General features: G+C 34.0%; 1 protein-coding gene and 2 pseudogenes across 1 annotated transcript; 1 reads left to right on the top strand and 2 right to left on the bottom strand.

The window, feature by feature from the left end:
• Positions 1 to 3,208: 3,208 nt before the first annotated feature.
• LOC148578789 (uncharacterized) lies at positions 3,209 to 3,910 on the bottom strand (annotated as a pseudogene).
• A 2,016-nt stretch (positions 3,911 to 5,926) lies between these two features.
• On the bottom strand, positions 5,927 to 7,007 carry LOC107620155 (uncharacterized; annotated as a pseudogene).
• Positions 7,008 to 22,136: 15,129 nt separating this feature from the next.
• LOC107614941 (cell wall / vacuolar inhibitor of fructosidase 1-like) lies at positions 22,137 to 22,746 on the top strand. The gene has a single exon (XM_016317067.2). The coding sequence runs from the start codon at positions 22,137 to 22,139 to the stop codon at positions 22,653 to 22,655; it is 519 nt and encodes a 172-aa protein (XP_016172553.2). The 3' UTR covers positions 22,656 to 22,746.
• Positions 22,747 to 26,480: the final 3,734 nt, after the last annotated feature.

The following is a 26,480-nucleotide window of genomic DNA, read 5'->3' as shown; positions in this document are numbered from 1 at the left end:
ATCAGAGTTCCGAATTGAAAGTTACATGGATTTAAAATTAAATTGAATTTGGGGTAAGGTTTGATGGTTTCCCTTCCCTTCAGCGTGTTCTTCAACTTGCTGGGGAAATGAGAGCTGAGCCTTAACTTATATACTTGGGCCTTGGGCCCAATACGGGCCCGGTCTAACCGGTTCGGCTCGTTCGCCCCAATTTTTGGCCAAATTCTTTGAAATTAGTGTCGAAATTCTCATTTTGAAGAGCTCTATCCTATTTTGGTATTAGTTTTGCATCTTTAATTTTCCTAATTAAAATTCAATTTATTGACTAATCATGTGCCGATTTTTGTGGGGTTTACATCCTACCTACCTAATTAGGAATTTTGTCCTCAAAATTCAGAGTAAGTTTTCTGAAAAGAGGTGTGGGTAGTCTTTCCGCATATCTGACTCAAACTCCCAAGTATATTCTTTAATACCAGCCCGCCTCCAAGCTACTTTCACCAAAAAAACTTCTTTTTCGCGTAAACGCTTGATGTTGGTGTCATTAATCCTAACTGGAGTTACCGGTAGTGTCAGATCTTCTTCCACTTGAACCGTTTCTGGTTCTAGAACATGACTAGAATCGAACGTGTATTTATGAAGTTGTGGAATGTGAAAAACGTCAAGAAAGTTTGATAGATATGGTGGTAACGCGATCCTATACACCACCGGTCCAATTTCCTTCAGGATTTCTAACGGCCCAATGTAACGGGGGTTTAACTTTTTAGTTTTTGATTGCTCATCCGATTCTAGTTCGTTGAAGTAATATTCAAAAACAGATATCCTCTTCCTTTCAACTTGAGAAGTCTTCTTCTTAGTTCTGCCTAGTTCTTTTGTCGGCTTTCATCTTGAGAATCTTAACTCAAATTTGCGTAACTTTTTCTCCATTGTCTCGGCCATCAAATTCAAGAATTAAGACGTTTGATGTTCCAGTTTCCGATTAATTCAGAGGTGTTTAGCGTACTGTGGAGTCTCACATTCTCCCTAATGTGTAGTCTCGTTGATATCCCCAATAAGTAGTTTGCTTCGATTGGCAAAACGGACTTGATCACTTGATCCACGAGTTCCTAACAGCATCACCTTTTGTCCTACACCTTGACAATCTATTACGAAATCGATAGCTATTCCCTTTTACCTTTAATGTAGAACCTTCGATGGTTGTGGCATTTCGAACGGCTTCTGGTGATCTCTCATTTCTTTCTCATACATCAAACTTGTAATCACATAGATTTTCACTTAGTTCTTCATTTCTAGTTGCTCAAAATATCTTCTTGGATTCGTGGTAGGTTTTAGAAATCTCACGGTAACTTCGAAAATCTTCTCTTGTAATCTTCGGACAACAGTTTCTCTTTCCAACTCCCGATTTTGACACACAACCCTTTCTTGGTGTCTTCTTGATTCAACTGGCTTCGGTATTCTTAGTAGCTCCTTATTACCAATATTGCACTTCCTAAGTCCTTGACTCTATGATCTCTATTTCGGCATTGGTCATGTAAATCTCTTCTTAATTTCCTTTTGTTTATCAAATTTGGACATCTTGGGAAGCTTCTTATTATCTTGTTACGCGTCCCGTATGTCATCGATACCATGTTGTAAATTGGTAATGGATTTAGTCTGGCATTTCCACTCCACACTATTATTCTCCAACCCAGAACTTTAACTCATCTAACATTTCCTCCTTTGGAACTAACGTCCAAGAATCCTTTAGAAACTTCTTGCTTAAGGCGTCTATGACAATCTCATAGTGTTGCATCAGCTCGTATCTTAAGTCCTCCAATAATACATCGTAGTAATTCCTGAAGTGGTTCATTAGGCTTAAGTGATGCAAGTATTGGCATAAAGATCAATCTTCTTTCTATGGCTTGAAGGCTTCAGTCGTATCCCGAGTATTTCATCCATACGGTGCACCTCATTTCTTCTATCCAATCACGAGCGATACGATCGGCGAGGATTAAGGCTCTAAGTCCCCCAGTAATGTCGCTGGTTTATTTTCATGTTCAAAAGTTTTGCTTTAAAGGATTGACACTCTAATAATTGCATCTAAGAGTTATGCGTGACGCAGAATCCAGTATGAATTGATTTTTCAAAGAAATGCTATGTTCAAGGGACAAACGAGTAACTTGAACAGTTTTCACGAGAATTCAAAAGAAAGTCTTGCTCTTAAAGAATCAGATCTCTACAGTTACAACTATGATTTATACGTGATACTAATATAGGCTCAAGTTGGATTTCAAAAGGACTTTAAACTCGAAAAATGAATGAACAATACAAGGTGTTTGTGATAAGTCAGAAAGAAAATCTTGTATACGGTTAAATAGGATTATACTGAAATAATGGAATGTACAAGGAGAGGAACCTAGGTGCATCTCAAGGAAAGAGTTCAAATTAAGGACCTTTGCAAATAAGGGCAACTCTAGTCACAGTGAGCACACAAGATTCAAGGATTACACGTTTATTCCAAGATAAGCTCAGACTCATCCTGGAAGAAACAAGGTTCATGCGCATAAGGAGTAAAATTAGAAAGGTAATCAAGCCATTTAGGAAGAGCTCCGGATAGAATTTCAATGTTGGTTTCAAAAGAAGGATTATATCAAGTCGTGAGGATTCGTTGGCACATTCCCTCTCGCATATAGTCTCCTGTCGTTCTCTTCTTTCTTCACTAGCATGTTCGGTGCTTCTCACTGGGAAATAGTTGGTCAGATAATTCCTTTTTCTGGTACTCCCTTCAATTCAATCCTAAGTTCTACCGATTATAACAGTGTCTTGTGGTGCAATTAAAGTTAATCCGGCTACGGTACTAAACCTATCACAAACTCACTTTCTCTTTAAAATGGAAGTTCTTGCATACCTTCAAGAATTATCTCAGAAACTCTTTTGTTTAGGGACTTGGTTTCATCTTCACCGACCTCTTAACAGTTAGCAGTTAAAGGTTGAATTCGCTCTATTCCTCTTCCTCGAAGTTTCACCATCACTGGATTTCAAACAGTAACTCCGCGTAGCCTTCAAACGCTCTTGATTCCTTAAATATGGTCCAACCTGCTTCCGCTACGTCACTTAATCCTTAACCTTCAAAAGCCTAACCACTCCTCTAAGTTAGCTAAGTATCACTCCATCTCAACAACCAATAGTTTTTGACTAATCATCGACTTGCACCTCATGATTATTGAAACTTGTCATGCGTCACGAACGAATATTACATATTAATGGTATGCAAGGAAGTTAGAAATTCAGCTTCTGATTTACAATTACCTCGGCTATGAGAATTGAATTCGGTTGCATTCCGGCCTTCTCTGTATGAACAATTCCAAGACATATTTCCTGGTCTCCCACACTTGTAACATACGCCTAGTCCGGCCTTGCATGGTCTGTTTGGATGATACTTCTTGCATCTTGGGCACCTTAAGTCATCTGGTTGAGTACTAGTTTGCCCTTCTGAATTCAGATTCGGACGGTTATCGTTCCTTCGATCATTGTTCCGGCGCTGAGAATGCGAAGTGACAAAATGATTCTTTTTGAAATTTTGGCTCCTAGGTGTAATCCTTCCCTTTTTCTTTGTGAAAGGTTCTCGGTGATTACTTCCTGCTACCTCAGCCCTCCTTGAGCTTTCCCCTATTGCCTGTCCCGTATTAACTTGCTCCGGATAACCCTGTGGTACCCCTGTATTCAGAATATTATGTCCACCTTCATATCCATTATCACCATCATTGCCAGTTCCAGCTTGTGGTTCCACCCTATCCGTCACTCGGATGGTCGCAGTAGCAACAGCACCAATGGCAGCAACAACACTCGTCATTGCGGTCACGATCTTAGTCAAACTATCTACCAGTTTGGTTACCTCATTAACTCGCCGTCCTCAACCTTGATTGTACTCACGACCGCGCCCATTTGACGCCATTTGGTTCCTGTTCATACCAAACAAGTGATATACAGGTGATCAGTCTTAATATCTGAAGTCCAGTATTTCAAAGTCCCAGATGCATGCCCATGAGCATTCATGCTACATATATCAGTTAGATACCCTAAATAGCATGTATAGACACCCAGAGTATGCCCAGAAGCATAATCAGTCCGTCCCTCAGGCTCTATAGGAACGTACTGCTCTGATACCATAATGTAACACCCTACCATACTTAATCTTATGCTTAAGTCATAAGATTGAGATAGTAAAGTATTACGACCTCTATATATATATATATATATATATATATATATATATATATAGGAAAAGGGATACTTGACTAGGAGCCTTGAAAAATGGGTAAACAAAATCGCAAAATGAAAAGCGCAACGCTCAAGAAATAGGGTTACTTGCATGCTAAGAAACCTAGAAGATAGAGATAAGAATATGTAACAGAGTAAAAGAAAGCCAAGTATACAACATAACTAGCTCCAGACTTAGCCTGCGAAGCCAAGACTGGCCGGAGGATATATTTACATACATATATACATACATAGGTATCCCAAAATACATCAAAATACCAAAATAAACTCCTATCTCTCCCTCAACCTCTATGAGGAGTAGTATACACAAGTTACTTGGAGAGTAAACTAAACACATATCACTACAAAAAAAAATCATTTTTAGTGGCTATTTATTTTACTTTTAGCGGCAATAAAAATAGCCACTAATACATTTACCGGCAATTAAACATTAGCCGTCTTATGCTTTGCCGCTAAAAGATTTTAGCGGCAATTATAACATTTGCCGGTAAAGACTGTTTTAATGGCCACAAAAAGTATATAACTTTTAGCGGCTATTTTCTTGGCAATTTATATGGCCACCAAAAGTAATTCTAAGATTGTAATGTTGTTCACTTTTAGTGGCTATTACTATTGCCGCCAAAACCCATTTTACCGGCAATTTATATGGCCACTACAAATAATTATAAAATTGTAATGATATTCACTTTTAGTTGCCATTACTATTGCCACTAAAATCTTAAGACTTTTTTATTATACTCACTCTTTTAGAAATAATAACCTATCATTTTTCTAAAATTTCAAATTATTTTTACCAACAATTATTATTATTGTACATAATATAAATATACTAAAATTAATTACTAAAATTATTTTTAATTACTACAATTAATTATTATTATTATTATGGAGGCAAAGTGCTTTGACTGTCATTTCATTGGTGACATTCATTAGCAGCAGACATGAGATTCAATGAAATACCACAAAGCTATAAATTGATCTTTCTAAACATATGGAACAGATTCAGCTGATTATACCATTCTCCAAAAAAATATCCATGCCTGGAAATGGTCCACACTCTACAAACCACCAATATAATTGTTGTGAAACCAATTATGATAGTAGATAGATACACTACATGTAATAAAATACACAAAAATTTATTGTAGATGATCACTGAAAAGGGATAATAAAATGCGATATATTAACATAGCATAGCATCAAAGTTTACTATATTTCAGAATAAACACAATTGGAATCTATCTATCTTAATTGTAGGATTCATTTTAGACACAGGCTGAAATTCTGCAACTGTACTTAGCTTTGGATTTCAAACATGGACTGTAACATACCCGAGGATTTAGTGAAGAAGCAACAGTTCGATACTGCAGGCAAGTTTGCAAGCAACTCAGGAAAGAAATACAACAACCAATGCATATCATCAGTCTATGGTGATATAATGTAATCAAACAGCCTGTGATAGTTAAAATTCAATAAAATGCCAGTATTCCACTATAACCAGAAACTAATCATATGGACTGCTGAATTGCCAAAATGTCATATGAATACCCGTCATAGAAAAAAAAAACTGTTCAATGTTAAGAGACATACTAAACCAGACATAGAAATTGATGTGTTCTATTTGTCATATTCTAACACTCAAAATACTATGATTCTATGAAGGAAAGATACCAACTAACATTGAATTAACTTAACTGGAACCTTCAGTGATAAAACCTTTCTTGTGACCTTCAAAGCCAGGCCGCAAAAGCTTTTTCTCTCTCTTTGCGATTTTATGCATCTTCTTTTGATGAATCCTCTCAGAAATATTATCTGATCTCTTTTGCTGCTTCTTTGCCTTCAACTGGTCCCTTGTTTGAATTCCCTCTTTCCATTTCTTTGCATTCTTCTGTTGCTTCTTCTTCTCTTTACGAATGCTTTTTCTAACAGCTTGGGATCATCATCATGAACCTTAATCCCCGATGCTCTATCCAATGCTGCTTTCCACATTTGCTTCTTTGCAACAGCCTCACCTTTCTCGGGATTATTCTTCACTTCCTCCAACTTCTTTGCCCTTTCAAGTTCCTTATGCTTTGAAAGTTTCCTCTTCTTCTTACCTTGCATCTCACCATCTGTAAGTTTGATATGACCAAACACAAGCTCATTTGAGGTCTCGGCAGCATCCTTCTTCACTTTCTATGTAGACTCTTTCTTTGCAACTTTATTTTCTTCATTTTCACTACCCCTCTTGCGTTTCCTGTCCTCAAACCTTCTCTTCGCATTTCTATCCTCCCTCTTCTTTGCCCTTCCCGAATTCTCGCAACTTGAATGAAACTCCTCAAGCTTACGATGAAGCTTTTGCCGAAGCTCTTCATAAGTCATAGACCGATTGTCCCCTTCAAGGGCAATGGGCTTAGCCTCACCGTCCTCCTCATCGCTACTCTCATTTGCTTTCTCCTTACCCAAGTTCTGCTTCAACAAGTCAAGAGTAGTGGCAGGGGGATTTTCAGGATCCAACCGTTCGCTTCAAGACTTCTTAATATTCTCCTTAGTTTCCCTCTTCACCTCAGCTTTCTTAGCCTTGCTGAGACCCTGAAACCACGGCTTATCCTTATCGTCGGTTAGAAGGAAAAGCTTGGCAGGGATGAGTTCAATCAACTTGTCAAAGAAAAGAGTATGGTCATGAATCACAGAGTCTAAATCTTAAACTGCATCAGCCTCTGCAACAGATTGTTGCTTCTTCTTCCTCATCTTCTTCTTCCCTGGGTCACAGAACTGAAATTAGTTTCCATTAGAGTTTAAGGTGGGAAAGCCTAGTTACTGAAACCTATGTGAAACTAAAAAATTCATCACTAATAATGGGAAAGCTTGTTACGAAATTGAACCTATAGATGATAAGAAAATGGAGGAGGGAAATTGGCACCTAAACCTTAGTGCTCTGAAGTAGAAAACCAGCAAATAGATGGAAAACGGAATGGCTGATCTTGTGCTATAGCAAATAGATCCTGCCACAGAAATATAATTTTGATTTCGAATAACCGAGTCAGAACAATTATTTTTGCAGCAATAAAACAATCAGCTGAAGGAATAATATAATATTGAAATACAAACCTCACCAATGGCAGAAAGAGTCTGTGCCTGATCTGGTGTCTGGTTAAGCAGATTGTTCAAGAAAAATTGTACAGATCTTCTTACCTGCAAGCCAAACACCTCTATTGCTTGTTAAACTAAATAATCAACTTAAGGTTCTTACTGATGATAAGTCCCCTGTAGGTTGAAGTGCTCCTAGGTCTATGAGGCTTTGCATTACCTGCATCACATATATGTCAGATTCTATTTTCTTCTTGGTGAAGAAAGAGCATCACCAGACAACAATGAAGATATATATTAGGTAATGCCTTTTTTATCTACCGGTCAAATATTTGAGTTGTGCATCACGCTTTGCACCATAGCGAATTCTTGAAATTGAAGGGACTAGTTGTGGCGGCTGAATCCATTTGAATTATGTAACACAAAAACCATTAATTACTTGTATATAGGTCAAGTATATTACTGCTAGTATAAGTCCTATTCAACTCATTGAGTATGACTATCGACTCTTAAAGAGAAGAGAAAACAAAGAAAATAGGTAAAAAATCAAAGATACTAACCCAGTTTTGATCTTCTTCGTCTTCCTCTGCTCCAGCACCAATGTGATGACTCCATTGATGAACTAATGAAGGATTCTTGTCAGTTTCATCTTCCTCTTGGGTCTACCTCTGCCTCTAGCTATAGGACAATCCTACCTCTGATTCACTATCCTAATTTGAGCCTATAACCAAAGATTAAATTGAACCATTATTCTCTATAATCAACTCTAATATGGCAATTCCTACCTCTGATTAGTTGACAATGTCAAAACATCAAAGTTAAACTCACACATCAATAAAAAAGGAACAAATCTGTAACAAGAAAAAAGGCACTGACAATCGAAGATCGGGAGACTGAAAACCCGCTCTTGGCTAAGTAATGCTTCACCAATTCATCAGGTATCTGAGAAGAAGAAAGAGTTGGTCCAATGTTCAATCAAATTTAGGAAACAATTCTAATCAAGGAGCTCAAGCATAGATATTACATAAATAGAAGAAAACAGAACGAACCATAGGAGTATAATCCATTAACGAAGCGAGAAACTCAGTGAGTGCAGCATCGCATCATGCCTCCTCCATCGCTTGATTGCGGATTATGGTTAGGGTTCATCTCCTCCTCACTCTATCTGTACAATAATCTACCTTGCAAATTTATCAATTTTCTTAGAATTTACTTCAAATTCATATACACGAGCCATTCACATTATGCTAAGTTTGTAAATTAAGGATTAAAAAATCAAGAGAAAAATTTTCAGTACGCAAAAATATGCATTAAACTAATCAAATTGAGAAGAGTGACACGCAATTGCTTCCTATCCTGCCATAGAATGCTGACAGAGAATGCAACAGCATCGTTCATAAATGAGATGTGTTAACGGGAGAGGCTCTTTCTCTCGATCTCAGGGGATTCCGCGTTGCTAAAAATCTGGAGATGATGCATTAGCGGAGCTCGATCCCATATGCTTTATGACAGCAGCGAAAAGCAAATGAACAACGGTGGCGGCGACGACGGCTACGACGAGCTTAGGGTTTCGGCGACGAACTCTCTCTTCTCTTTGAATCTCTCTTTTTCTGACACTCGCCACTCCTCTGATCTTACTCTTCCTCTATTTAGTTGGGTTTTGCCGTTTTGCCGTTTTGGGAGAGTTTTAGACTTTTAGTTTAATTATGAATATTGATAATAAAGCTCTTTTTTAGTTATGTTATTAAGAATAATAGCGGCAATAGACTATGGCCACAAAATTTTGTTAATAAAAACATTCTTTTTGTATTTTTCAATGACAACAGATATATGATTACTAAAATTTGTTATTAAAAATATTTTTTGTATTTTTTAGTGGCAATAATAATAATTGCCACTAAAATATATACTATTATTGGCAAATATATAATTGCCACTAAAACATAACTTAAATAAATAAAACAATGGCTATTATATTATTGCCACTAAAAGTTTGTCGCTAAAACTAACTTTTTTTGTAGTGTATATACATATATAAACATAAAACTCAAAATACACCCAGGAATTACTTCGCTTCGGGATCCAGACGCCTAGCGAGGAGCCTTTCGACCTGCATCTGAAAATAACAACACAGTAAGGAATGTGAACCGGAGGTTCTTAGCATGGTAAAGGTGCCATGCGTATAATAAATAAGGTCCTGGGAATGCCATAGGCAATCCTAGAACTCCGTTATCACAATTACAGAACTTAATTTCTAAGTAAAAGCCATAGATAGGGGTAGGTGTTCTAAGTACACTATAATTACTTGCCTTAAACCTAACACCTAACACCTAACACTTAACTAATTCACCATTTCTCTGTCCCTCCGTCTTTCATAATTCAGCAGAGACAAGCAACCAATCAAATTCACACATAAGTAATAAGCAAATAGTGTAAATAGCAAGAATAGCAGGTTGTAGGATATATATAGGCAATCTCAAATAACACATAGCAATCAAAACAAACAAATGCACATGATGCATGCCTGTCCTATGGCTGATGAGGCTCATCTGTCGGTTATCCAGCCAACCCGACAAGTCCGAAAACCTTAGACTGTCCCCCGTCGTGCATCCACAAGAGTCTATGCATAGATTTCACATTCATTTATCATTCAAAACACTCAACGGGGGTTATTCATACTCAGGAATTTATATGTGCCTGGTCACCCTTACGACGTAGGGTCAACAGAGTATCGAGATTCAACTTGGAACACGTGGTGGCAAGCCACGGTTTTTATCCAGGGAAACTCGTACCTCAGATATCATCATTCATAAGCCATTTCATATTTATTACTATGATATAATCATTTATCAAAGCCATGGCATATTACCTCCTTTTATTAACAACTTCCCTTTCACATTTTTCATCATATTTACCTCTTTCTTCACTCCCAAGTTACCTCAAACTTCTATCTTCTGCTATCTACTAAACTTACTAGTGGGATCTAGGATTAACAAGGCAAAAATAGGATTTTTAGGGTTTAAAAATCATGTTTAGAACAGAAAAATAAAGGTGCTGAAAAACAGGGCGTGTGCGTACGCACACCTGTGCATGCGCACAACTCAACAAGAAAGCAGCACGTGTGCGTGCGCATGAGTTCGTGCGCGCGCACACATTACTTGGTGTGCAAGCACCTTGCCTGTGCTAGCGCCACCAACAGAAAGCCTATCTTGACGTGTGCGTGCGCACAAGGGCGTGCGGACGCACACTTTTGTAAAAAATACTAGGTGTGTGTGTGCACAGAGGCGTGCGTACGCACAGGTAGATTTTCGCTTCTTTTGGGTGCGTGTGCACGGCTTTGTGCGTGGACACACATCAGAAAACCTGGTTCTGTTGCAAGTTACAAAAATCAGTTTTTCGCACCAATTTTCCAGCATCCATAACTTCCTCTACAAAATTCGGTTTTCCGCAAACTTTATACCGATATCAAGCTTGTTAAACCCTCTTTAATATAAAGCAAACCTCATCTTTATTCAAAATTTGTAGAGCAAAATATGGACTACCAAAGTTTGCCAAAATTCACATTTTACCAAAAATACCCCAAACCCCATTTTTCACCAATTTCTCATTCTCTACCCACAAACCTGCAAATTTACAACACAACAAGTCTTACTCCATCATCACCAACCACTAGCACATCAATGTCCATACCATTCCATAAATTCCACACAATGATCCCAATATATCAACATATATCAATTCCTCATTAATAATTACAAGAACACTTATTCAACACCAACAACTCATTAATGCCAAGCATCTCATATCCATTAATTCCAACACAAGCCTAATCATCAATTTACCATCAATATTACAAAATTAATCATTTAATATATAAAACCAATTCAACTTATCCTATAATTCTCTAGCCTAAGTTTTCACACAACCTTACATATTAAACGCGCGAAACCTAAATCATACCTTGGCCGATTTTCGCGTAGTTTTTTCCAAGGCAACCCACTAGGCAAGATTGCAAGCTTCAATACCAAAATTTTAGCATCTAATTTCCAACTCCAAGCTTCCAATTAAGCTTCCAACATTCTCAATTAGATTCATACCATATATATATATATATATATATATATATATATATATACCTCACCTATATCATATCATGAATACCCATACATACACACTTAATTTTCAACACATATAACCAAGAAATCCAATAGGGTTTGAGAGTTCTCACCTCACCAACGGAGAACTGGGATAAGACTCGGCAAGTCCACCAAGTTAATTTGATCCTAAACACCGAAATTACACAAAACTTTAACACAAAAGTCCAAGAAATTCGAAACTGGAAATGGGAGAATTGAGAAAAAATGTGACTTCCTTACCTTAAAATATTATGGGCTTTGTAGAGCTCGACGCCGCGGACGCGTGGCCGCAAATGACTCGTCAATCGGAGTTCCGGATTGAAAGTTACGTGGATTTAAAATTTAAATTGAATTTGGCGGGTAGGGTTTGATGGTTTCCCTTCCCTTCAGCGTGTTCTTCAACTTGCTGGGGAAATGAGAGCTGAGCCTTGCCTTATATACTTGGGCCTTGGGTCCAATACGGGCCGGTCCAATCGGTTCGGTCCGTTTGGCCCAATTTTAGGCCAATTCTTTAAAATTAGTGTTGAAATTCTCGTTTTGAAGAGTTCTATTCTATTTTAGTATTAGTTTTGTATCTTTAATTTTCCTAATTAAAATTTGATTTATTGACTAATCATGTGTCAATTTTTGCGGGGTTTACATAGTATATACCTAACATGGTTGAATTATTTATATATGTGAAAGAATAAAATTAAGAGAAACTCTCGAGAGCCATCAATTTTTAGTGTTTTTGGCCATTATTTAATTAATAAAAAGAATAAACTATCGATCCGGTCTCTGTCCTTTTTTCACAAAAGACAACGCAATTTCTGACGAAAAAAGAGAGCCATTTTGGCCCTTGTCCCTCATTTCCTTGAGACAACGTGGCCCTTCTTGTTAATTGTGTCATCAAACACTAATGGAAGATACTACTCTAGCACGTTAAGCTGGTGAGGGGATCATTAAGTACAAATATGGATGATTAGAAAAAAGACGGAAACTGATCTATCGTAAAACTCAAATTGGTCAGGAGACGGTCTATTTGTCCCATTCATTTAATTTGGATAAAACGACGTCATTTTAATGCGAAATTGGCCAGGGGCTATTTTTCTAGGACTTATTTATCCTAAAAAAATTGATATAATATTTTTTCAATTGTTTTTCTATTATATTAAAATTTTTTAATAAATTCTTAAATATATGGTATAATAAATACAAACTAATTAATAAATTATTCAAATTTAAAAGATAATTTATTATAGAACTGAATAAATAATTTTTAGTAAAATTTTTAAATATATAAATAATAAATTAAAAGATAATTAATAAATAAGTAACAATAATTATATGATGTGTTATTAATTTTATGATTTAAATAATTTAAGCAATAAAATAAAAACTAATAAATATATTATTAACATATAATAATAATAATAATAATAATAATAATAATAATAATAATAATAATAATAATAATAATAATAATAATAATAATAATATTCTTACTACACTTTGATATTTACTAAATTTTTTTTGAACAATATATATTTTTTTGGTGACCAAATAAAACATATATATACGAAACCGTTGATGAACTCAAAGAAATCAATTAATATTAATTTTGTCACAAAAGGTTAGAGAATAATAAAATTTAGCAATATAAGAAATAATATAGATTAATTATTTTTTTTTTTTTACATTGAATTCAAGAATGTCATAATAATAAAAGAGTGATGATAACTTATGATGAACTTTAAGAGTTGCATTATTTGTATATATAGCCATATATAAAGTGATAATCTCTTATATATAATAAAAAAAACCAAATCAATGAAAACTAAAAAACAAAGTAAGATCACAAATCTAGTACACCAATTAACCTAGAAGAAAAATTATGTAAAAGAAAAATTTTCATTTTTATTATAATGTTTTAATAACCTCGGTAAATTATATTTCAAATGATTCTTGTGGTTCATTTATAAGGTTAATAATGGCACATGAAAGAGTTTTCAATTTTTTTGGTTTAGAAGATAATAGGTTATTGTTTCATATTTGTAAGTTTAGAAAAATATAGAGATAATTTGAGGGAATAAAAAAAGATATAAAACTAAATAAGTGAGCAAAAATAAAAATAAAAAAATTGATAAATAAGAGAGAGAAATACGTATTTACGAGATATAGAAAAATTTGACAAATACTAATTTTATAAAGTTAGAAAAATAATTAAGTTTACTATTTAATATTTTTTATCATTTTTCATTTAATATCTATAATAATGTGTCAAGTATTAATAATTAGTTTATATTTATGATAATATTATTCTATAACGGTAGCATACATTCTGGTGTAAAAAATACTAAGGTGGTGTATTCTTTTTTTTTTTTTATGAGCGAGTGGGGTCAAAGACCCCAAGCAAGGAAGAAAGACAAGAAACAACTACGCAGGCTAAGAGCCTATAGGGCGCAAAAAGTTAAAACAGTTCAAATCTAAAGCTAAGCTAATATCGGGAGGAGGCACATAAAAAATGTGCAGGCTAAAAGGAAGGGTATGTCCTTTTTTAGCAAGTGTATCCGCAACATAATTTGTCTTTCTAAGAGTATGTGACCATCCGGAGACATTAAGTCATTGGACGTGAGTGTTGATATCAGCAAGAATCGGTGCACAAGGTTAACTCACAGGACAATCATTCTTCACAAATTCAAGAACAGAAGATGAGTCAGTTTCAATAACAACTCTCTTGAAATTGTTTGCCACGGCAATTTAAAGATCGCACACAATCCCCCACATTTTCATCTATATAATAGAACAGCTGCCCAAGTTGAAAACAAAACCAATGATATATCTCCCCAAGTGATCTCTAAAAACTCCACCGCACGCTGTACTATTCTGGTTAGTAAAAAAAAAGCCATTAATATTTAGTTTAATTTCATTTTCATGAGGAAGGAGCCAGCGGATAAGGGTATTTGAGGTTGGAGTATCATGCTTCTGCCTCCAATGCACATTCATGACATGTAAATATTTCTCATGCCTAGCCTTAATATGGATAAGAGCGGTAGCAGAAGAAATCAACATATCTTCAAAAAACGAGCTTGTTACGGCAAAACCAAAGGTGAGATGTCAAAAATATTGACGTGGTGTATTCTAGTTTTAGTATGGATACCATTCTTTTCTCAATTTATTTTAAGAAAATATATTCTTTAGTTATATGAAAATTAACATTAATGCATAATTATACTAATTGTCAATTAATCATTAATATTTTCAATCATTCTAATTATATTAATCATCAATAATTTTAATTTTCAGTAATTATAATATCATTTTTAATTAAGCATATATAATTAGTGACAAATTGATATTGATATAAAATTAAACATATATTTATAATTCTAATTGGCATAAATATAATACTATTAACGTTAATAGTGACAAATTGATATTAATAATTCTAATTACCATAAATATATATGATGCTAACGTTAATAAACACACAAAAAACTAACATTAATAGCAGTAAATTGATATTGATATCAATAATAAAAAATTAAACATAAATTTATAATTCTAATTGCCATAAATACAATATTAACGCTTAATAGTTTTGTTAATATTCTCTATAATTAATGAACATGTGTATTAATTAATAATGAATTGATATTGATATTAATAATTAATTCCTATAATTAATTTTATGCTACTAAAAGTTATATATAGTGTTTTTTTTTTTTTGTAGTTTATAAGTCTAAGTTTGAAAGCTAAAACGTTTTGTTTAATTTTCTAATTTATTATTCTTTGTTGGGTACTTCATATAATAAGAACACATTATTCGTTTTTCATCGAAATTGATCATTTTAAGGTATAAGTTATAATTTTTTATGATATTTTTTTTTATATAATCATTCTAATATTATTCTTTTGATAATATGATAATTGTTCTTATTTAAATTTATTTTTTATTTAACGTTACAGCTTGATTGTATTTTGTCGCAATCGTTTACAATGCACCATATCTATCAAATATCGCTTTGAATTGTATTCACTGATTCAAGTTCTAATTAGATAGATGTAATAAGAGTTCAACAAAAAGACAATAAACTCTATTTTAATAAAGGATGCTTGGATCATATTAAAAAATATTATTTAAACATTCTAATGGAGTAAAAGAAAAACTAAAGAATCATATTAAAAAATTAAAGACGTAAAAACCATTAAATAGTAATGAAAATACAAAGTTATATATAAGCATAAATCGTCTATTTAATGTAATTAATTTCATATCAAATCATATACTTAGCTTGATATAATAGTAATTAATTATAGTTGATTTGGTTTAACTAATTAAATAAAATAAAAATGGATAAATTATACTTTTTGTCTTTGAAATGTGATAAAAGTTTTTAAAATATTTGTAATTTTATTTTGTTTTAATTTTATTCCACAAATTTTCGATTTGTATTAAATATACCATCGACGGCTAAATTTTTAAAAAATTTAAGACCAATCTAACAATAATACATAAAAATTATGCTTAATTTGCTTGTATTGATGATTGTTCTTATAAAATTATTGTTGAATTAGTCTTAAATTTTTTTAAAAATTAGCTGTCAATGGTATATTAGATGTAAATAAAAAAATTTTAAGACAAAATTAAAACAAAATAAAATTTAAAGATATTTATAAAATTTTTGTCAAACTTCATGAACAAAAAATATACTTTACCCAATAAAAATATATATCCTGAAGACGAAACTACATCATGTTATAATTGATTATAATTGGTTCCACATTTGTTATAATTGATTTATGATTTAGTGTGATATATATATTAATTAATCCAATTAGTTGTATAATTTATTTGTTATAATCGATTTAATTTATTTTATTAATGCACGTGTATATTAATTAGTGATAAATTGATATTGATATCAATAATTAATTCTTATAATTAATTTTATGCTACTAAAAGTTATAGGATTTTTTATTTTAATAAATAAATAAATTATAATAATTACTGAAATAAATAATTTAAAAAATATTTATCGAAATATTCCTCTCTTATCTCTTATCTCGTTTTTGAATTTTTGTATATCTCGTTTATACGGTAAACGAGATATATGCATTTATAAATATAAAAATATATTTTATGAAAATAATAAAAAATATTAATAAATTTGAAAAATAAAAAATTTGTACGATGTTCAAGTTCCATAATGAAAATAAACACGTTAACTGTGCCCACCACTCCTAAAAATTGAAAGATGGAAAGCGTGAAGTTTGATGGATAAATAAAATAGAAAAAGAATGGGGAGATAATCGTTTTAAGTGTGTGTTAGGAAGATAAATAAAACAAAAGAAGAGTGGGAAATAACCGTTTGCTAATTGTTAGCAGAGGTTGATGGGGATAAATAAAACAGAAGAAGAGTAGGAGAAAATTGTTTGCCAATCGTTGGGAGAGGTTGATGGGAATAAATAAGTGAAAGATAACCGTTTCAATTCCCTTCTCATTTTCTTCTATTTTATTTATCGTGCATCAACTATTCAACTTCATACTTTCCATCTTTTAAATATATTCCCATACAACAAACAAAATTTAAATATATTTCAAATTTTCATATACTCCCATACAACAAACAAAATTTAAAATATAATTATATTTAAATTATATTTCAAATTTTTATGTACTCTTATGCAACAAACGAAATTTGAAATATATATAATTTGAATTTAAAAATTAATACTTACATAAAAAATTTAAAAATTTTGTCGGTTAAAAACAATAGTATTAATAGTATTAATACTCTTTTTAGGAATGTTATTCATATAGCTTGGAATAGAGGAGCTCCGGATGTAGTCAAATATTTGTTGGAGGTTCAAAAAGATACAACTAGCTTCAATAAAAAGGTTTTTGGCAATATTTTTTTTAAGAAAAGGGGGTTGGAGAGGCTTTTGAATGACGTTCAGATTACTCTGGATAGTCGGGAGGATCAACAGCTTAGGATCAAAGGGCAAGTTTTGCATCAGGAACTGAATGCTGTCCTTCTTCAAGAAGAGCTGTTGTGGTATCAAAAATCTAGAGAACAATGGGTGAGATGTGGAGACAGAGATACAAATTTTTTTCATCTGCAGACAGTTATCAGGAGAAAGAGGAACAAAATTTATGGGTTATTTTTGGAGGATGGGTCTTGGGCCACGGAGACTACCACTCTAGAAATGGCGGCAAATTCTTTCTTTCAAAAACTCTTTTCTACAAGGGAGGATATTGACCTGGACGCCACGGGACCTTTTCCTTGCCCGTCTCATAGTATTGAGACTTATCAAAAGTTAGTGGAACCGGTGACGTCTGAAGAGGTTAAGAGAGCTGTGATGACCATGAGTTCGTTTAAAGCCCCAGGGCCAGATGAATTTCAAGCAATTTTCTACAAAGAGTTCTGGGACTCTCTTAGTAATGATGTGTGTGGACTGGTCAAGTGAGACTTTGAGGGTGAGCCAATGAATGCGGCTATTTTCGATACTCTCATTGTTCTAATTCCTAAAGTGGAAGTTCCCTCTTCCTTACGGGAGTTTCGGCCTATTAGCTTATGTAATGTAATTTATAAAATTGTCACAAAGGTTCTAGTTAACAGGTTCAGACCTTTCCTGTCGAAGATCATTGGTCCTTTGCAAGGAGGGTTCATTCCAGGAAGAGGAACCACAGAGAATATTATCATTGCTAAGGAGATTATGCACTTCATGAGGAACACCAAGTCTCGAAAAGGGACTATGGTATTTAAGATTGATTTGGAAAAAGCTTATGACAGGGTAGACTGGCATTTTTTGGAAGCTACTTTTGTCCGGTTTGGGTTTCCAAAGGCTACCATTAATCTTATATTGAATTGTGTGACTTCCTCTTCGTTGGTAGTTTTGTAGAATGGGAACATGCTCCAAAATTTTAATCCAAAGAGAGGGTTGAGACAAGGAGATCCCATGTCTCCTTATCTATTTGTACTCTGTATGAAAATGCTTGCATGCTTTATCTCTCATAAAGTTTCCCAAGGTTTGTGGAACCTAGTAGCGGTTTCTAGGAACGGAGCACGACTCTCTCATTTTATGTTTGCAGATGATCTTTTTCTTTTCTGTAAGGCATCGAAAGCTCAAGTAATAGAGGTTATGCATTGCCTGAACTTGTTTTCTAGAGCGTCAGGTTTGAAGGTAAATCTTCATAAGTTAAAGACCCAGTGTTCCAAGAGGGTGTCGGAGAGGAGAAAAGAGGTTCTCTCAGGGGTCTCTAACATCCTGTTCTGCAATGATTTGGGTAAATACTTGGGAATTAACATCGGTCATGCCATAGCTTCCAGGAAGACGGCTCAAGAGGTTATTGAAAAAATTTTGAGGAAGCTCTCTAGTTGGAAAGGATGCTTGCTGAATAAAGCAGGGAGACTTTGTCTTGTTAAATCGGTTATGGCTTCTATCCCGGTTTATGAAATACAAATTTCTCTTCTCCCGAAGTATGCATGTAATAAAATTGATTCCTTGATGAGACAGTTCTTGTGGAAAGGCCAAGCGACCGGAAAAGGGCTGCCTCTGGTCAGGTGAGAGGTTGCCATAACTCTTGAAAGGACAGGAGGATTGGGTATTAGGGATACTTCCTGTGCTAACATAGCGCTTCTGGGAAAGTTGGTATGGGATTGTCTAAATAATAGTGAGAAGTTGTGGATGCAGGTTCTGAAGCATAAATATCTCAGGAATCAATCTGGTATGAACGAAAACAGTACAAATTCTTCATCGGCTACCTGGAAGAACATTGTTAATGCTTATGAGCATCTCAAGGAAGGGCTTCATTGGAATATTGGAGATGTCCACAAATAAGTTTGGTATGATGAGTGGACTCCTTTTGGTAAGCTTTGCAACCTTGTTCCTTATGTACATATTTCTGAATCAGATTTCATGGTGGCTGACTTGTGGAAAGGGGTGTCTTGGGAGGTTGATAGTCTTACCGCGCCTATTCCGCATGAGATTAAGTAGTTTATTTGTGGTCTGAGATATCCTAGTTCGACTGAGTTGGAGTCACAGTGGGAGTGGTGGCCTGCAGCAACAAAAAAGTATAATGCAAGGGAGGGTTATAGATGGTTATTAGAGAAAACATTAAATTGGAATGCCAATAGTAACTGGAACTGGTTGTGGAATACAAACATTTCGAAGAAGTTCAAATTTACTATGTGGCTTGACTTACATGATGCTCTACCAACTGAGACCTTTCGATTCAAGCGGCATTTAGCTTCTTCAGATATGTGTAAGAGATGTAACAAGGCGCAGGAGACTATGGAGCATTGTCTTAGAGACTGTGAACGATCAAAGACAATTTGGCATATATTGGATCCTAGTATCCTAGACTCGACGGCTGGTACTGCTCTTGAAGAGTGGTTTCGGAAGGCGTTGGCTAACAATGAGGCGTCATTTGGTGCAGGGCTTTGGTGGGTATGGAGACATAGGTGCAATGACATATTTAATACTGACAACCCTTGGACAGACCACAAGGTTGTTGCCTTGGCCAGAATTATCGCCAAGGACTTACAGGTTTACAGGAATCGAAACAATACCTTTAGGTCTCTTCAAAATTGCCTGTGTTGGGAACCACCGGTAGGCAATAGTTTTAAAGTTAATTGTGATGCAAGCTTGTATATGGATTCAAATTTAGTAGGATTTTGGTGTATTATTAGAGATTCTAAGGAAAATTGGATCTCAGACTGCTCTGGAAGCATTCCCCTGGTCTATCATCAGATGTGAATTATTTGCTGCTTGGAGGGGGCTGGTTTTAGCTTGAGATTGTGGTTTGAGGGATATTATATGTGAAACGGATTGCCTTGACATTCTGCCCATCATGCATGAGCTTACAAGTGGGTATTCATCTAAAGTAACAGATTTGGTTCACAAGATTCAGGAGCTTTTATCTCGTCCTTAACTTGTTCACGTTGAATGGGTATCCCGAGAAGCAAATAAAGTTACGGATTGGATGACTAAATATGGTACCAAGAGTAACTCTAATCATGTTATTTAGTCTGTGCCTTGTGTTAATCTCCAGCAAATCATCCGCTCGGATATAGGATAGTGTTTGCTTTGTTTCTTTCCATGTTTAGACACAAAAAAAAAAATAGTGGGGTTAGTTAGAAAAAAAGTAATTATATTAATAGTGGGCAGTTTAATGGTGCACTTATGTGCTTTCACGTGCTTATTTTCAATAGACATTTTATCTTTTCTATCATTTAAAATGGACGGTTTATCTTTCCTATTATTTAAAATCGTCGATTTTCTTTATTATTTGAAACGTTCCATATTTAAGAGTTTTGTCCAATTTAAATCATTAATATTTTTTATTATTTTCAAAAATCATATTTAATTATTTATAAATACATATATAGTGTAAACAAGATAACATACACGGTAAATGAGATAAACAAAAATTGAAAAACTACACATATTATTCTTTTGATAATATGATAATTGTTCTTATTTAAATTTATTCTTTTTGTCTAACGTTACAGTATGATTGTCTTTTGTCACTATCATTTACAATGCACCACATTTATCAAATACCACTTCAAACTATATTCACAAATTCGAGTTCTAATTACATGGACGTAAGAATTGAATGTAGGAACAATGAACGCGATTTTAATAAAGGATGGTTGGATCATATTAAAAAAATATTATTTGAATATTATAATAGAGTAAAAGAAAAACAAAAAAAATCATATTAAAAAAAAAAAAAAGACGTAAAAATGGTTAAATAGTAATGAAAATGCAAAGTTATATATAAGCATAAATCGACTATTTAATGTGATTGTATTTCATCTCAAATCATATACTTGATATAAAAGTAATTAATTATAGTTGATTTGGTTTAACCAATTAAATAAAATAAAAATATATATCCTGAAGACGAAATTATATCATATAATAAGTTTTCTCAATAGTTATAATTGATTATAATTGGTTCCTCATCTGCTATAATTGATTTATGATTTATTGTGATATATACATTAATTAAATCAATTAGTTGTATAATTTATTTTTTATAATTGATTTAATATATTTCATTTGTTATAAATAATTGATTGATATAAATTATAATAAATTATATAATATTTAAATATCTAATTAAATTAATTAGATGATATAATTAATTCATTTTAAAGAATTATATTTAATAAATTAAAAAAAATAAATCAGTAAATACTCTTAAAAATATATCACGTCAGTTTTATTATTAAGTGAAAAAATCTAATTTTTATATTATATAATAGATAATAAATAATAGATAGAATAGATGATTTATAAAGATACTATTTGTATATCAAAATTAGTCAATATAAATACATGTGTTATTCAATTTATTTTTAATATATATTTATATTTTAACATATATTTTATACTAGTGAATAATTTTGGTGATTGATTTTAGTGTATTTTTAACATGATTGAAATATTTATATATGTGAAAGAATAAAATTAATTATGTTTCCAAGACCGATAGTTTTAATTTATGATTAAAATTAAATTTCAGAACATAAATATCCACGGACTAAAATTAAATGTATAAAATTAAATCAATCCAAAAGAATAATCAAATTTTCAAAGACAAACAACATGATCTCTCTCACCATTAAATTTCCTCACTTATAAATATCACCACTTTCATCCTGGTGGCTTATACTAAATTATTATTCTCTGTAATTAAACATGAAGCATTTTTCTCTAAATACATTATTGTGCACAATTGTTGTGGCTTCAATTGCAATTGCACCATGTAAAAGCGATGACAAACTCATAACACAAACATGCAGCAAGACACCATACCCTGCTCAATGTGTTAGTTACATAAAAGCTAATTATAAAAGCAATGATGTTAAGGGTGTTGCAGATCTTGGAATAATCATGGCACAAAGTTTCCAACTCAAAGCAGAAGCTCCCAAAGACATTCTCTTCAAAATGATTTTGGCGGGAAAGAGACCAGACATTCGATTTGAGATGATAGCTTGTCTTGGAAATTACAATTATCTTATCGATACTACTATGCCTGAAGCCATTGATGCTTTCAAACTTGGGAAACCCCGTTTAGCTGAAGCTTATGCTAACACTGCTGCAATTGGGGTTAGTAATTGTGAGAAAAGATTCAATGGCAAATCGCCAATCACCAATGAGAACAATATTACTCATGAAATTGCTCTCATCCTAATAGCTATTGCTAAACAATTATAGAATATATAGTTCAATTATTAAATAATGAATTTAATATTCATGTACTTTCATCAATAAAAATAGTTAATTTTTAAATTTATCATTTTAATAATGATCTAAATATCTGATTAAGTATCGGTATAAAATTTTCAAATAATATGCAATTTATTTATTTAATGTTGTATGTGTTGTGATAAACATGATAATGTGGATGACCATTGAATACATGGGCAGCTGATTTTTTCCTATAAAAGAGTAAAGTTCTCAAGTTAAATTAAGTATTAATGAAGTTTGAAAATTCAAAGCTTCACTCATGTATAAATAGAAGCTTAAGTCTCAGACAATAACATCAATAACAATTCTCTCTCTATTTATATTGTCTATATACAAAACTTTTTCTCTTTCTTTCTTTCATACGTTACTACATACATTAGTAATATATATATATATATATATATATATATATATATATATATATATATATGAATCATCTCTTTTATTTTGAGATAGTAATTGTGGTGAATATTACTACTAGAGTTATCTGATTATATTTTACATTTTGTATTTGTTACCTCTTTTTTATTTATTTATTTAGTTATTTTACAACACGTTATCAGCACGAAGCTCTAACGAAATTTTAGGAAGACTTCAGGTAACAAATTTTTATTATGTCGAAACTCTTTCATCTTGAATATAATGCTTTTGATATATCTGAAAACAATTATTTATCATGGATACTATATGCTAAAATCTATCTTGATTCAATGGATCTTGGAGATACCATTAAGGTTGAAAATAATACATCCCAAAAGGATAAAGCCAAAGCTATGATTTTCCTTCATCGTCATCTTGACGTATGACTAAAAAATGAATATCCCACATTAAAAGATCTTGCAGATTTGTGGAAAGACCTTGAAGAAAGGTACAATCATCAAAAGATGGTGATACCTCCTCAAGCCCGATATGTTAGAGAAAACTTTCTCGACATTCCATGCCTCGAATGTGCTCCTGTAGTAGCAATCGAGAAAAAGAATTTAAAAAATATTTTGAGCTAATTTCTTGCTTTCTTGTTGCTGAACACAACAATGAATTGCTCTTAAGAAATCATGAAGCGCGCCCAGCTGGCGCTGCCCCATTTCCTGAAGTAAATGCGGCAAATTATAACCCCAAAAGAGGTAAATGGCAATATTTTGGCAACAAGAAAAATTATGGAAGGAGAAGAAATTATATTCAAAAGAGAGGATCTCACCAGAAGTGGGATAAAGAAAGAAACAATGCGCAAAGTAAATCAATTGAGGATAAATGCTTCCATTGTGGTGGAAAGGGTCATTGGTCACGTACCTGTCGTACCCCAAGGCACCTAATTGATCTTTACTAGGTATCTTTGAAAAAGAATGACAAAGGAAAGGAAATAAATTTTGTTTCAAATGATGAAAATTCCACCACTCATTATGATGTATCTAATTTCTTTAAGGATTTTGAAGGAAATATTGGCTTTTTGATCAATGATGGAATAGTTTGATATGTGTATGTGTTTGTTAAGTATTCATGTGAATAATTTTATTGTGCATGTACTTCTACTCATTTTATTATTATTATCATTTGTCTTTGAAGAAAAATGGCAAGGACATATTCTGAAGATATTTGCCTTGCGGATAGTGCAAGTTCGCACACCATTCTCAAAACTGATATATATTTTACCCATCTTGTGTCAAAAGAAGAATATGTTAATACTATTATTGGCTCAGGCAATGTGATAGAAGGCTCCGGAAGAGCTATAATTTTGTTTCCCGGAGGAACAAAATTTATAATAAATAATGCACTATTATCTACCAAGTCTTTGAGGAACTTGTTGAGTTTCAAAGATATTCATCGAAATGGATATCATATTGAAATAATGAATGAGAAAAATTATGAGTATTTATATATCACAACTCATGATTTAAATAAAAAGGTTATATTAGAAAAGTTACCCTCACTTTCATCTGGGTTGTATTATACCAAGATTAGTACAATTGAATCACATGCCATTGTAAACTAGAAGTTTACTAGTCCAAATGAATTCATAACTTGGCACGACCGATTGGGTCATCCGAGAACAACCATGATGCGAAGAATTATTGAAAACTCCCATGGATATTCACTAAAGAACCAGAAGATTCTTAAATCTAGTAAATTTTGTTGTGCTGCATGTTCTCAAGGGAAGTTAATTTTAAGGCCATCACCAGTAAAGATTGGATTTGAGTCCCCTGAATTCCTATAAAGAATTCAAGGTGATATATGTGGACCTATTCATCCTGTAACAGCCCAGACCACCCGCTAGCACGATATTGTCCGCTTTGGCACACAAGGCCTCACGGTTTTGCCTTTGACGATAGGGATGCTAGCCAAAGCCCCCCACACTCACTCGTCAAAACGCGTCATGCTAGGGAGAGGTATCCACACCCTTATAAGGCATGTTTCGTTCCCCTCTCCAACCGATGTGGGCCTTACAATCCACCCCCCTAAGGGAGTCCAGCGCCCTCGCTAGCACATCGATCCGGGTTCTGGCTCTGATACCATCTGTAACAGCCCAGACCACCCGCTAGCACGATATTGTCCGCTTTGGCACACAAGGCCTCACGGTTTTGCCTTTGATGATAGGGATGCTAGCCGAAGCCCCCACACTCACTCGTCAAAACGCGTCATACTAGGGAGAGGTACCCCCCGCGCGTACGCGCCGTTCTTCTGTAACAGCCCAGACCACCCGCTAGCACGATATTGTCCGCTTTGGCACACAAGGCCTCACGGTTTTGGCTTTGACGATAGGGATGATAGCCTAAGCCTCCCACACTCACTCGTCAAAACGCGTCATGCTAGGGAGAGGTATCCACACCCTTATAAGGCATGCTTCGTTCCCCTCTCCAACCGATGTGGGCCTTACAATCCACCCCCTAAGGGAGTCCAGCGCCCTCGCTAGCACATCGATCCGGGTTCTGGCTCTAATACCATCTGTAACAGCCCAGACCACCCGCTAGCACGATATTGTCCGCTTTGTCACACAAGGCCTCACGGTTTTGCCTTTGACGATAGGGATGATAGCCTAAGCCTCCCACACTCACTCGTCAAAACGCGTCATGCTAGGGAGAGGTATCCACACCCTTATAAGGCATGCTTCGTTCCCCTCTCCAACCGATGTGGGCCTTACAAGCTTTCTAGAAATGAAAGGGGTTTCTGATTGATGAGTCAGAGATTTTATAACAGCACATCATGTAGAAATTCGAGGATTTGAGAATAAGAAAGTAAGTTTAGAGGTTATGCTTAGAGTTGAGCTGTGATTAGTGGTAATTGGCTTGGCAGAGAGAGAGAGGATAGTGATGGAGTATCATTAAGGTGTGGTGATGATCTTTGATTGATTATAGTGATGTGGGACGATGGCTGTGATTAACGACGATGGTAATATTATTGATGACATGATTTGAGATTTAATAGGGTGAGTTGATGAGACGATAAAAGTAAGGAACGAGACTATTAGTCGGCGTTGGACAAATGACCGAGAACCTCGAATATAGAGAAATCAGAGTGCGGCAACGGAAGCGCGCAGAATAAAAGGACCTTGGGACTGTTATGCGTTGGATATAGAGGCAGACTACGCTCGCGTACTCGCAAGTGATGGATGGAATTTTCGAGGGCGAAAATTTCTGTTAGGGGGGTAGAATGTAATACCCGGTCTAACCAAAATTAATTAAATAATAAGTTAAATAAGAGCGAATATGGTTGGAAGATTTGGCAATTAGAATTTTATAATTCAAATATGATATTTGGATTCAGTGAATTTTTCCGAGTCGGAAAACATAGTTTTCTGCG

Source organism: Arachis ipaensis, chromosome B1 (genome assembly GCF_059453495.1).
Source record: "Arachis ipaensis isolate K30076 ecotype BB chromosome B1, ASM5945349v1, whole genome shotgun sequence".
NCBI classification, from domain to species: domain Eukaryota; kingdom Viridiplantae; phylum Streptophyta; class Magnoliopsida; order Fabales; family Fabaceae; genus Arachis; species Arachis ipaensis.
The sequence above is the reverse complement of the archived record's forward strand: the minus strand, read 5'-3'. Positions and strand labels throughout refer to the sequence as shown.

Excerpts from the sequence above, each read along its gene's own strand:
- LOC107614941 (XM_016317067.2), top strand. The coding sequence starts at position 22,137 with ATGAAGCATTTTTCTCTAAATACATTATTGTGCACAATTGTTGTGGCT.